General features: G+C 37.9%; 1 protein-coding gene across 2 annotated transcripts in view; it reads left to right on the top strand.

The window, feature by feature from the left end:
• Positions 1-14,871, top strand: part of Pex3 (peroxisomal biogenesis factor 3) — a 37,984-nt gene that overhangs the window by 429 nt on the left and 22,684 nt on the right. For both annotated transcript variants that reach the window (XM_013516645.1, XM_005389251.2), the window contains exon 2: positions 6,481-6,612. In XM_013516645.1, the coding sequence (XP_013372099.1) occupies positions 6,481-6,612 (132 nt within the window). The remainder of the gene's footprint in view (positions 1-6,480; positions 6,613-14,871) is intronic.

The raw sequence follows: 14,871 nt of genomic DNA, 5'->3' as shown, positions 1-14,871 counted from the left end.
CGCCCGGCCCAGCCCTCGCCCACCGCGGGGCGCCCACCTCCGGCCCGCTGCCCCCGGCGTTCCCGCGAGGCCCCGCCTTCCTTTCTGGCCGCCCCCAGTACTTTGTTTGGCGTCTCTGCCCCCCGCAGTAGTTTCCCGAGGTCCTAAAAGAGTTAGCGGAAGCCTGCACTTCGGTGGCGTTCAGACTGGTGGTTTTTTGACAACACCTGGGGGCCTGGAAGATACAGACTAGATAAAGGAAAAGAAAGCCGCGTTAGGAAACACATTTTGCAGCAAGTAAATGCCAGCATTGAGAAGTTGTGCAATGTTCTCGGGATTGTTAAATTTGAGATCGTTACCTCCCTAGCCGACCTGTCGCTAGGCCAGGAGGAGGTTTACAAACAGCTAAGTTTTGAGACCCTTTTTCCTTAATATGACGATCATGTCTTAATATTTAGGGATTTGGACAATCAAAAGCCTTTTGAATAATACAAAAAAAGAATCTAGGGACTTCAAGAGGTTTTTTTTAGAATTTGAGTTTTTGAGATACGTGTTTATCCCTAGCTATATGCTTTGACTGCCGAACTACCAAAAAGTCAATAACAGAAGTTTCCCCAAGAACTTGTTTGCTTTTCTCTTACTGTTAGATTTTATTGTATCCCCCACCCCAATTTGAAACTAACAGCAATTAGCATCAGTAGTTCAGATTTGATGATCCTTGAAAGTCTGAAATAGGGTCCTGAGGAGGCAAGGATTGTGTTCTGCATGTCTCTGAGGTTCAGTACAAGTTGATAATGAGGATATGTGGATTTGATTACCTTTGAGAATTCTTTGTAGATAAAATGTATTTTCTGATGCCTTCAGTTTCTGTAATCTGTGTTTTTATGTTGGGTTGTGTGTGTGTGTGTGTGTGTTGTTGTTTTTTTTTGAGACAGTCTAGCTGTGTAGTAGACTGGTGTTTAACTCACTGTATTGGCTAGTCTACCCTCGAACTCACTGAGATCCTCATGTCTCAGCCTCCTGAGTGCTGAGATTTCAGTGCTTCTAGTATCTTGTAGTATTTGAAGTATATTTAGGTTGTGCTAATACCACACAGCCCATTATTTGTAAAAGCTAAGCATACATGTGTGGTGGGGACATAAGTAAAATACTTTTGCCACTCCTGAAGGGTGGAAAATTATCTCTTTAGCAGTTTTTGAGGTAATGGCACACTACTTCAAGCTTAGAAAAACAAACCTGATGATAGGTTAGAAATAATCACAGGGGAAGAAAAAGACTATACTTCAAATGTAGTTACAGTTTTTTAGAAAAAAATCTGTTGAGAGCTTTATAATTACAGATTATGAGGAATGAAAAAAGTTTCAGAGGAATAGAAATCCTGCTGTTTTCTAGCCAAAAAAAACCCCAAAAGAGGTGGCTGTGGATGGCATTTCTTTAAGCTTTCTGCTTTAGAGGAAAGTGCTCCCACATGTTAGGAAATATTTATTAAGTTGTAATAGTGCCAAAGGTAATATGATTGAAGATGTACAGATTTTTAAAATAATGATAGCTACTATTCATTGTGTGCTCACTGTATGCTGAGCATTTTACTAAGCTCATTCTATTCAGGGGGGATGACAACAGGTCCTTACTGTTACACCATTCGGAACTCCACCCAGAGTATTTAAGAAACTTGCTGAGGGTCCCAGAGTTAGTAACAGAGAGACTGAAATTCAAACTCAAGTATAGAGTCCGATGCAACCACTTTGTCTCCTTGGACTTCATGGTCTAAAAGGTAAGAAAAAAAGTGTACAAATAATAAAAATACAAAACTATTAGGTTAAGAAGCCAGATCAAACTGGCTCATAGCTTATTCAGTTATTTAAAAAAAAAAAATCAAGAAAAGCTTCATGGAAAAAGCAATGCATTTTGACAGGCCAGAAAATGGAGTGAGCTATCAGCCTGGGTGCTTAAAGAAGTTTGCAATGGCATGGTGGAAAAAAAAAAAAAAAAACAACTTAAGTAAAACTTTGAATCACAGGTCTTTTAAAGTAACAGTATATCCCTGCATTTTGGATGGGTAATTGCTTTAGACCAAATGATACAATTTGATCAGTTTGAGACTAGAGCAGCAGTCTTCACATTTTTTGATCTGAGGTTAAAGTTTCTAAAAAGCCTAAAGAGGTTTTTAAAACTCTATTAGATTTGATATTATAACCAAGAACTTTTCAAAATAATTAAAGTAGCAGTAATAACACTCATTGACTATTAACATAAGTAACACATTTTCAAGAAATTAATAAATGTGGCTTTGTCTTACGTTTTTAGATCTCTTTACTGTTTTGCCTAACTGAAGAAAGGCAGGTGTTGATATCTCATTCTGCATTCAGTCACTTGTAATACCACACAACATGTATCCTCTGTGGTCCTCTACTGTACGCTCATGAAAGAATGAGAATGAAAATGGCAAATAACATTTTAGGGACCTCGCAGGTTCCCTAAAATAGTCCTAAAGCTTTCAGGCATGCCCAGACAATACTTTAAGAAACATTTCACCACTACAAGAAGCATTGCAGAACAAAGAACAATCAGATTCATATTTATTGGCCTGCTGATTTTTTTTTAAAAAAAAGAGAACATTTATGTAGGACTTAGGTCTTAAACCTTGTAGTTTGTGGCCTTTTCAAAATTTTTATTAATTCATTCACTCAACAAACATTTGAATAAGTATGTACTTACTCTCACTGTACTGAGATCTGCGAATACAAAAGAATAAATTTGTTCCTGACTTTGAGGAATTCAAACAGGCTGGAAAACACAAATGGAAATAAGCAAAAGTGATACAGTGCTAGCATTACAGTACATTACAGTAATGCAGGGTGCTGTGGGAACCCGGAGGAGCAAGACACGTGTTCATCTGGAAACCTTTACTTGCGTTGAGTTGTAAAGCTGGCGAAGGAGAAGAGGGCAGAGATCTAAAAGGAGATGTGCAAGAGGTTCCAAAACACTGGTTTTGATGGATCAAAGTGTATTTCACTATGGCTAAGTACATGGGAAGTGATAAAAAATTGCTTTGGACAAGTACTTAGAGAGCAAATTGTGAGAGGCCTTTCTTACTACACCATGGTACCTAATGTACGGAGTATCCTGTGTCTTGGTGCTTTTCAGACTTCATTACGAATAACAGTTGCTTAAGGAACTTAATAAAAATAGGAAATCCTTTCCCCCATATTCTGCTTTTTTGGATCTGGAGTACAGTTTAAGAATTCCTTAATTCATTTGGTAAATATTTGAGTTCTCCAAGTGTACCAATAAGAGTTTAACCGGGCTGGGGATTTAGCTCAGCGGCAAAAGCACCTGCCTGGCAAGTGCAAGGTCGTGAGTTCGTTTCCCGGTACCGGAGAAAAACCAAAAAAAAAAAAAAAAGAGTTTAACCAAAGAAGAAGCTATTAACAGCTCAGTTCAACAGCATTAATTCAGGATCTAAATAAACACTATGGTAAAGGGGTTAGAAAAGTAACAAAATTAGGAATCTTATTTGTGTTATGAAATCAGAATAGCAGTACTTGGAGATCTGTTGGAATGGGAACAATGTTATTTTGTTATTGAAATTTTTAACCTAGTAAAATATGTCCGTTGTAATTTTTTTTTTCTTTGAGACAGAGTTGCATTGTCTAGTTCAGGGTGGCCTTGAACTCATTATGTAGACCTACTAAGAGATGGTTTTAAAACAACTGAATTATGAAAACACTACAGGATATTTCACGTTACCAACAATTCTCTGAAAGGAAACCTCAGAACATTTTACTTTTGGGGGATATTTAACGTCTCATTACTCATAATAAAGTTATATTATTATAACTTTTTTTTACAAGGTCTTAAACCTTGTAAAAAGGTTAAGAAAAATTAACCTTTAAGAAAATTTAAAGATCATATAATCTCAGTCTTTAATTTTATGAATGAGGAATTTAGATCCAAAGAGAGCAAGGAACCTGCTCAAAAGTCACCAAACGAGTTTGTGCCAGAGCCATCAATTATCTCCTGTTGTCCAGGCCAGAATTCAGGCTGCCAGTCAAATGTACAGAGTCCTGAGCTGTATATGTTAACTCACCAATTTTCTACTTTCATTCTTACTTTCCTAGTGAGAAAATCTGACAAAATCAGAATTTGTGAATTTGGGGTATGCGAGCCTCGGTGAACTAGACCTTCTATGGGAACGTCAGTGTTAACAACAATCATAGATTTAGAATTTTTGCCTGATTTCATGTCTTAGTTTGTGAGGTACCACAAATTGAGTGGCTTAAGCCAGAGAAGTTTATTACCTTACAGTTTTGAAAGTTAGCAGTCCAAGACCAAGGTGACCACAGGTTTGTTCCTTCTACATGTTGCAAGGGATCTATACTGAGCCTTTGTCTTTGGTTTGTAAATGGTCGTTTATGTTCACATTGTCTTTCCTGTGCGTGTGTTTATCCCAGTTTTCTCTTCTTGTAAGGTCACTCACTAGTCATGTTGGTTGAGGACCTGCCCTAATGACCTCATTTTATAATTTAATTACTTCTGTAAAGATTCTGTCTCTGAAAAGGTCACATTCCAAGGTACTGGGGCATCAACGTGGGTCTGGGGTTGGGAGAGTGGGCCAGTTCAACCCATCACAACTCATTGCTTTTTTTAACTTCAGTTAGAATATACTACACTTATCCAACAAATATAGTACTTCCTAAAATAAATTACCCGTTTTACTGAGAATGTGACGGAAGAGGTAGACCTTTTCCTCAGGAAAACAAATATAGCAATCAAGTTTGCTATTACTCCACAAAAATTCTTAGTTACGTAAAGGGTGTCATTTCAGTGTTTCACTTTACAACATGTCTTCATGGATAATAATCATTTCATATCTAACTTTTAGCACTGTACTATCCAGACAAGATAAGCAACTTACGTGAACTAGTTGTGTCAGAGTTGCCTCTGACATAGGATCACGTTGTGAAATATAAGTCAGTTTCTTCATTCTGTTGGTATTGCGGCCCTGTCATCGGTTTACTTAGGAAGGACTATAGGAGATATAGCCATGAGGCCCCTTATATGAATTTTTTTTTATTTTTGAGCATGATTATAATACATTTATTTTTATGCAAGCATACCAACAATAGTATTTCATTTCTAACTTTAAACTATATAATTTTATTGAACTGTTATTTTTAAGAAATATATCATTTCATCTATATCATCTGTGTTAGTGAAAGTAAAGTATGTGCTTGTTTTGCAGTTCTTAGATGTCTGCCCCCCTCCTCTCTTATGACACACAGACCAAATCCACTTATTTGAATTCTGTGTCATTTTTAAGGTCTTTCTGATGATATTGTGGGCCACAGGCAGTTGGAGACAGGTGAGGGTTCATTACACCCCTGCAACCTTGCTGCCAGATTGTGAAGAAAACAAGTTTTGTCACGCATAAAAAAACCTGTCAAAGGTGAAATGGTAACACAACCTGTTCTATAAGCTCGCTGAATTCTGTCCTTATTTGGCACTGTGGCAAATGTGACAGTATTCAGCTGCAAAATTCTGGTGGCCATCCTCCAGTCATTGGAGTCATTTGAGTTTTAAAGCCTCAGGATTCCAGGCTGAGCCATTCATTCCTAAGGGGGAGGACTTGATCTATTCAGCTTCGTATTCGGGCTTGTATGAATATTACCTTAATGTTTTAGCTTGCCCAAAACTTTGAATGCGGCATATTTAATCTATGAGAGTTCGTTTCTGATATTCATTATATTAATATTTGGTGCTGATCAGAGATAAAAGTTACTTGAAGCACTTAAGCCTTAAAGTGTACCTTTTGTCAAATGCTAATAAACACCAGAGTATTTACATTCCTGCTGAGGACAACTGACTGTCCCCCACCTTGAGTATAGACCTAAATGTTACATTCACATCATACTGTGTCTGCTGGAGTGTGTTACATTACAGATGTGTGACACCACCTGTATTTATGCTGCGGTGTTACAATATGCCCTCTTCCTCCCCATTACAGTTAAGTTACTAGTTTTTAGCTAAGAAAAGCTCCATTTTCCTCAGAGATTTTTCTAACTCGTGGATGAATAGATGCCATCCTGATTCTTTCTTTCATTCTTCCTTTTGAAACTTTGGCCTATAATTTTAAAAAGTATTATGTAGTCGTATAAGATTACATTATGTGAATCAAACAAAATATATCTAGAAAATTCCTTTTGCTGAGCGTTTATAATATCTTTAGATAACTATTAAAGGCACTGTTAGACTTTCTAGATTTAATTCCTTTTGGCCTTTTCTGTGTTCATCATTTCCTCTGTCATTGGCTATTAAACTGCTAACCTTTCTCCCTTTAGTTCAGTCTTACACAGTTATTTAATATAGATTTTTACAAGTTGTAATTCTTAGATTTTCTCTAATATAAATCTTATAACTGGGTTAAAAAAAGATTAAAAGTACTGTTCGGAATTTTCAGTACTCTAATATTACTACTTTATTTTTAAAAAATTATTTTAGGAGTATATATCCTGGGGAAATATGGACAGAAGAAAATCAGAGAAATACAAGAAAGGGAGGCTGCAGAATACATTGCCCAAGCACGACGACAGTATCACTTTGAAAGTAACCAGAGGACTTGCAATATGACAGGTAAGATAAAGAAAACATTTATACATGTATGAAGTTGCTTATTTTTTGTTTGTTTTGAGGTACTAGGGATTGAATCCAGGGCCTTTACACTGAGCTACATCCCCAGCTTATTGTTTTATATTTATATTTTGAAACTTTCCCAGGCTAGGCTTGAACTTGTGATTGTTCTGCCTCAGGCTCTCAGACTGCTGGGAGTATAGGTATACCCCACCATACCTAGTAGAGTGGCTTGTTGATTTGTATTAATTTGTGTATTTCTGGAGTCAGAGACTCAGGTCTCTTTGAAGAGGAGACGTCAGAGAAGAAAGCAAACAGAACGATGGCGAGAGCTTTGCACAGTGCTTGAGATAAGAACAAGCATGGAACATTCAAGAAACTACTCAAAGTCATATAGCTTAAGAGGAATGAGCAGTGGATGAGGGGTAGGAACCGTGGCTGCAGGGTTAGGCCTGATCCCACAGGACCTCACAGTCATAAGTCACAAGTTTGTTACCTTTGCAGGGCTCAACTACAGACATACAAGTCTCGTACCATAGTGTGTGCTCAATTGGTGTTAACTAGGGTCATAGTTTAAACTCTGAAGCTAGAAACATACTGGAAGAATGAGTGTCCTAACAGAATCAACCTGCCCATATTTGAAGAGAACAAAGTGTTAGTTCTAACTGGCATAACCCCTTGAACAATGTTCTCTAATCTGTGAAAAATCTGTTCTTTTTTATTGTTTAGAGCTTAATCTCTCTAACATTTCTTTCAAGAACAATTAATTCAGAAAGAAATCAAAAAAGTAAATGATCCTTGTTTAACTTTAAAAGTAGAACTTTATTTCTGGAGCTGAAAGGACTTTCTTGTTAATTTACTTGCCTCGTTTTACAAATAAAGAAGCTGAGATCAAGAAGAGAGAGAGGCACACCCAAAGTTACAGCTTGAGTTGTGAATTGTCATATTTGTAATAATTCTCTGAGAAATGAATCCATTCTGTAAAGCACAGAATAACTGAAATACTGCTTTTAATGACAGCTCTGTTGAGGGACCGTAGGTAAAAAGTATGGGCTCAAAGGTGAGGCATATCTGGTCAAGCTTCCAGTTTGAATTATATCATCTGTGTGTCTTTGGACCAGTTTAAATCCCAATTTTCTCCTCTGTAAAATAAACATAAAAATCCCACGTGAGAAATGTTTTTGTTGCTCCACCCACAGCGCCCTCATCTCTGGGCTATTCAGATCATTTTCGTGGAGGACTGGTGTCTTGTATTCCACGACATTTCCCCTCCAGCACCGACACATTTTCTGGTGATCCCTAAGAAACACATTGCCCAGATTTCTGTAACAGAAGATGATGATGAAAGTTTTCTTGGACATTTAGTGATTGTTGACAAGAAATGTGCTGCTGACCTCACCTGAACAAGAGTTTTGGAATGGTGGTAAATGGAGGCGCAGATGGGGGACAGTCTGTGTATCATGTTCACCTCCATGTTCTTGGCAATCAGCAGATGCTTTGGCCACCCAGCTAAGCATGTGTTGGGGGTAATTTTCCCTTGTTTAGGCAGTGATGAAGTTTACAAATTCCATTATGTTAAACAGCACACTTACTTTTGCCTGTGTATAGAGTGATTGAAGAAATTATTATAAAAACCTATATGTAATAAAAGACATCATTGCATGGTTTAAAAAAATGTTTTGTGACAGTGTGATGAAATAATGACTGTGAAGTTCTTGGCACTTAGTAAATACTCAGTAAATCATAACTTTTAAAAATAACATAATTTAAACATTTAGCTACCAGGACATTTTAATGAACTTTGAGAGACCAAGAGTGATCACTTCAGGTTACTATTAAGATTTTCAGGAAATAGAAAAAGGTAGCTCCCAAGGTCTCAAAATGCATCTCAGTTTGATGTGGACCCTCCTGTGAGTGTGGCTCCTTCAGGAAGCACGTGAGGATAGGGTTAGATGTGGGAGATTTCTTACGTCTCTCTGGAGAAAGTGGGGAGAGAGCAGGCGTGAGCAAGGAAAACTTAACGGAGTTCACTGGTAGAGAAGTCCCCTCCTCAGCGCTCTGACTGGCTGAGAGCAGCGTAGACCTCGTAATGGATCTAGGGGGTGGCACCTGGGGCTGTTGGTTACCTATGCCATCCCAGCAGAAGGTGGGAGTAGCACATGCCCGTCACCATCCCAACCCTCAAATAAACAAATAGCTGACTACAGACAGTCAAAACTAATATATGGTGATCACCTGGAGGCAAAATACAGGTTTACTGAATAGCTTGGCAAACTAGCTTCTCTTATGCATTGATAATAGGACTATAGATAATAAAATTAAGTTTATTTCCCTTTAGATAAAAATTTATACTGGATACGACAGGAAAAATTGAGTACTTTTAGGTAAATATGACTACTTTTCTTACTCAAGAAGTTTACCCACCTTGAAAGATAGCAACTGCTGGCGTGCTTCTGTGCTTGGCCTTTGATTGTACCTTCTTCAGGGTTTTACCAGAGGTTTAAAGGGCTCCTTACTGAATTTATACATGAAATGATGTCATATGCATAACTAACAACACAAGTGAAGTTTCTCTCTACAAAATAGCCTTGACCCACTTAAGTGCTAGATTAAGTGCACAAATGAGTTTTTCTGCATTAAGGAGGCAAATGTACAGATAAAGAATTAGCTGAGTTGATTTGCAAGTAGGATGTGTGAATAAAAATTGGAAATTCTAGTTGAGCACAAACTTGTTATAAATAAAAGTCTGATGTGACTTCTAGACATAATCATTTACTCTTAGACTACAATAATAAAGCATGTGGTTCAGATCAGAGGGACACAGCATACTCTGCCAGTCAGAACACAGGGCCATTTCTGCCTCTCACACTCTAAGATGTTTGCAAATGTGAGTATGTCATAAGGAGGTAGACTGGATAATAAGAGCTAACATGTACTGAACATTTCTATGAGCCAAGAAGCATTGTTCTAAATGTTTTTTGTATCTCAGTCCTTATGACAGGCCTGCACAGTGTAGCAATCTTCTGTTTTCCATAATTTACCTATGATGAAACTGAGGCACATCAGTGTTAAGTAACTTTCTCAAGGTTACAGAGATCCAAGACAAGTATTTGTGTTTGAACGGGGGATACTCAGCATGAGACCAGACAGCTAAGATGCTGCATTTTTATGTTTACATAGAAGTGGGTGATGGGTTCTGGGACAGGTTCCTCGGTTCTTGTGTCGCAAACAAAGAATTGGACATGGCACATGACGGTAAGGAAAAAGCAGCAAAGCTTATTAAAGCAATAGTACATTCAGAGTGAGCAGGCTCGCACCTGTGAAAGGACAATGGCAGAGTGCTAGGGGGATGAGGTGTAGGAGTTCAGAATGTTGTGCCATTCTGGATGCCTCTCACTGGGGTCTTCCAGAGTGTGATTGACAGGGTGCTGAGTCACATCAGCTGTGTCTCTCGCCTATGTTTTCATCACCTTTCCCCATAATTCACTCGTTTTAATTGGATGTACGAGACGCAGTCCATACGCGTGAACCTACAGTGCGCTCCAGGTGAAGAAAGGTTCCTGCAGGTCATACCATCAGATCTGGTGCACACGTGTACATCCTGGCTTAGAATTTTGGAGTTTTTCAGGGCAGGCTCAGACCTCTTTGCTTCCCTTGTCTTTGCCTCCACTGTAGTAAGTCTTAAGATAAGGGCAGAGGAGTGTTGACTTAAACCACCCAATGGTAGCAGGTTCACTAACTCTATCACAGAAAAAGAATTTTCAGGATGAGTCAGAAAGAGGCACAAGGAGGGTTTATTAGGCGGAGACAGTGTAGTGCGCACTCAGGGGAGGAGTGTGGGTGTGCAGAGAAATGAGACACTTCACAGTTTGGGACTGAGTACGGTCATACTTTCCTTGACAGAGTGAAGCACTAGAGGAAAAAGCATTCCTACAAGGATACCAGCCAGTGTGCAGGCATGATATTGTTTTTCTTTTCCTTTTTTTAATAGATGATTTAAACATTCTCTGGACTCACTTAGCCTTTTGTTTACTCTCTTAATTAGGCTAATTTATGGCCTTCTAGTGATCTGGTAGGGAAGGAGTGTAAATCTGGCCAGGGCTGTTGACACTGGAACAGTCCTTACCTCAAGGCCTGGCCTGGCTCCTATACCTTACTTTCTTCATTGAGCCAATGTATCTCCTTTAACAATGGGCCTGGTAGAGAAGTGTAAATCTAGCCCAGAAATACTGGCATGGGCCTGTCAGGTGACTTCTGCTAAGTCCTGGAAGTTGCAGTCTGCCTGTATTAGTTGTGATTTCCTTGTCTCCTTTCTACCTATCTTTTCTGTCCTATCTCAGGGTGAGTGGAGGGGAACACTCGAGCAGCGCATGGGGGAAGTGGCCCCAGTTGTGCTATCTATATTAAAAGTATTTGTTCGGTGTTAATATGTAGAAGAGAATAGGTGTGTGTCTGGTTGAATAGGCTGATGTGGAAAGTTAGTAATCTCTTCTCTGTCAGAAGAATTATTAAAAAGATTCCTCTTAAATTATTTTACCACATAATCACATAATCTTTAAACTAGTTCCTTATTAACTGAGATTTCTGTGGGACTTTGGCCTTACCCATGTGCTTGCTTTCTCTTTCTCTGTAAAATGACATACAGTTGTCCCTCTATATCCATGAGGAACTCGTTCTAAAATCCAAGGATGTTCAGGTCTCATATGAAATGGTAAAATGTTTGCAGTAGCCTACACATGTCCTCTCATATACTTTACATAATCTGTAGATTACTTCTAATGCCTAATGCAGTGGGAATAGTTGTTACCCTTGTTACTGTGCAGGGAATGTTGAGAAGGAAACAGTCTGTACATGTGTAGTACAGACACATTTGTTTCAAATATTTTTAATCTGGAAAAACTAGCTGATACCAAGGGGCAACTGTATTGTGCTTGGACTAGATGATACGCCAAATATGCTAAAATATATGCTAACTTCTACATTAGTTCTGAGTTTCTAACTTCAGATAATGGTCTAATCTAGGAAACTCAAATGTACAGCTTGAGAAAATATAGTGTACTGAATCTACAGGGAGCAGCCTAAAAATAAATCTTGAATATAAAATTAAAACCTGCATTTTCTATAGAAAAATACAGATTTTATAATTAATATATCTTGGCTAGTCAAGCAGTGAAAATCAAATAATAAAAATTTCCTCTTTAGAATATGGTATTTGTGATACGTTTCTTTCCATTTTTTTCTTTTTCGCTTCTTCAAACTTTATTTCAATAAAAGTATGCTTTTGGAAACATTTATATTGGATGATAAAATGCATTTTAAATGATCCGATACAATTTTAAGTAAAAATTTAGAACATGGCTTAAGATTTTAAGCAGGATTTATAAGTCTGCATTATCTTTATTACAAATGTTTAAAAAAATACCGCTAAAGGAGGCAACAAGAACCTTGAACAAGAACCTTTGGTTTACTGCGGAAAAACATGTATCACATTGTAAAGTTGATGAAGCTGGTGCAGCAAAACATGGTTTCATTGTTAAAATGCTGGTGTAGGAGGTTCAGTGACTAAGGGATGTGGAAGTAGTGGGGAGGGAGCTTATGCACACGAGCAGAGCTGTAAAAGCTGATTTACCTGAAACTGCATGTAGGTTGTGAATCTAAACAAGGCAAGATTCGGCTAATTTCTTCAGTCTGAACTAAGACTGTAAGTTCACTTCACCTGCTAACATCAACAAGGAAACTTGGCACACTAGCATTTGAAGTTTTTCTTATGTCTGCAAAGGAAAAGAAAATTAAGCTTTTTTCCCTAGCATTTCAGTTTAGAAGTAACAACATACTACAAATAAGGGATTTCTCCCTTTGTGAATATTTGGTAACAATGCCATCAAGTCACCTGGTTTTTAATTTGTATCAACATTCAAGTGCAAATAAGTCTCCACAGTTAATGACCACAAGACTTTAGAATTGAAAAGTAAAATGTTCCTGTTTAGAAAACTAGAACAAAATATCTAGCGGTGATAAGAAGCCTTATGAAAACAGTGTGGTCCCTATAAATTATACTTCCATGCAGAAACAAGGTCAGCTCCAAATAAGCAGGAGCTCTTTAAAAAAAAGGGGGAAAAAAACTTAAAATATTTTGAAAATCCACGGGAATGTAGGTTCAAAAATAACTGAAAAAGGATTCAATGTATAATGTGTTCTAGTATTTAAAATTTATCACTAGTTATATAACATCAATTTACAAATAAAATGTTAGTTCTTTTATCAAAAGGGAAAATTCTAGATTTAATGAAGAATTATAGAAGAATATTTATTAGAATGATTATTCATATTTTCTAGGACTTTCTTAGAAAATAAGATTCTAATAGCTCTACCCAAATATCATAGTTTTCAAAAGGAAAAGCTCCCAGTTGTACCAGAAGTTCTAATTACTAATTTACTTTTCATCGAAACATTTTCATTAGGGCGTGTTTGTGGTTCATATTACTTACATTCCTTGTGAGGAATTTGTGCGTGTATATAATACATCCCGATTACCTTTTCTCCTTCCCCTTTCCTTTCCCCTCCCCCATTCATCTCTTAGCCCACTCCTTCTGTTTTTCTTTGTATATGTTGCAGTGCATGTTTCCATCCTTGTGTGTAGCTGTACATGTACAGAACACATCTTCATTCCTTTACATCCCCTTCTCCTCTCTCCCTGCCCCCCCTCCATCTCTTGATCCCTTTCCTCTTTGAGAAAGATCTATCTCCTTACTTCCTAGTATCTGTCTTTTATTTTGCTTTTTGTTTACACTTTGGGTGTCTAGAAATCATGTGATGTTTAAGTTTGTGTGTCTGCTTTATTTCACTTAAAATGTAGCCTCAAGGTGCATCCATTTCCGTATGACCCAAATTTATCTTTCCTTATGTCAGAGTAGTACTCCATTGTGCATAAATACATTTTGTGTATCCATTCACCTGCTGATAGACATGTAGGCCACTTCCAAGATTTAGCTACTATGAATTGTGCTGTTACAACATAGGTGTACGTGTATCATTGTAGCATAACGTCTTTAACTCTTTGGGGAAGATATCTAGAAGGGAAACAGCTATGTCTAATGGAGTTTCTGTTGTTGTTTTCTGAGGAATCTCCATACTGATTTGCAAAGCAGTTGTACTAGTCTATATTCCCACCAGCAGTATAGAGAAGTTCCTTTTTTCCCATAGCCTTGCCAGAATTTGTTGTTACTTGCTTTCTTGATGATGCCCATTTTTTTCTGGGATGAAATCTCAGTGTTGTTGTGGTTGCATTTCTCTGATGGCCTGCAGTTTTGAGCATTTCTTTATGTACTTACTGGCCATTTGTACTTTGTCTTCAAATGTCTTTTCATTTCACTTGCCTATTTTTTGATTAGGTCATTTATTATGAGGGGGTCTGATATTTTTAGTTCTTTATATATTCTTGATATTAGTCTCTGTCTGAGATATAGCTGAGCAATTTTGCCCCACTCTCATGGTTGCTTCTTTTGCTGTGCAGAACCTTTTTTATTTGATATGATTCTATTTGTTGTCAATACTATTTCCTGTGTAACTAGTGTTCTGTTCAGAAAGTCCTTGTCTGTGGGTAGGACTTCAAGAGTTTTACTTTATTTGTTTTACAGCAGGTTAAGTTTTCTGTCTTATCATTTAGTTCTTTGATCCAATTTTAGTTTAGTTTAGTACATAGTGACGGATACAAGTCTAGATTCATTGTTCTACATGTGGATAGCTGGTTTTCCCAACATTGCTTATTAAAGAGGCTATCTTTCCTCTAGTGTATATTGTAATGGGGTTTTATACATTGTGTCAACTTGAGAAGTTTAGAAGTTTAATTAAACAACTCAGTACGGGGCCAAGGTCCTCTCTAGTAAGCATCCTTATCCTCTGCAAGAGGAGGGCACAAAGACAGTGCGAATGCTACCCCCCACTAGGGTGGAGAGCCTGCATGCAATGTAAGGGAGGGAAAGAGGCTTGTTCTCCACCTTTCTGCTCTTTGTGCTTTTGTTGTCTTCTGCTGCCTTGAAGTATTGTCTCTGTGCCATGCCACCCTGCCTTGGAGCCAGCTGATTATGGACTGAAACCTCCACAAACCATTCTGTCAAAGACCTAATAGTTGAACATGCTTGGGGCTGTTTCTGTATCTTCTGTTCTACTCCACTGATTCTCATGTCTGTTTTTGTGCCAGTACCATGCTGATTTTATCACTGTAGCTTTGTAATATAACTTCAAGTCCAGGATTGTGGTGCC

This window comes from Chinchilla lanigera, unplaced genomic scaffold (assembly GCF_000276665.1).
Source record: "Chinchilla lanigera isolate Chin_1 unplaced genomic scaffold, ChiLan1.0 scaffold00035, whole genome shotgun sequence".
In the NCBI taxonomy this organism is placed as follows: domain Eukaryota; kingdom Metazoa; phylum Chordata; class Mammalia; order Rodentia; family Chinchillidae; genus Chinchilla; species Chinchilla lanigera.
The sequence above is the reverse complement of the archived record's forward strand: the minus strand, read 5'-3'. Positions and strand labels throughout refer to the sequence as shown.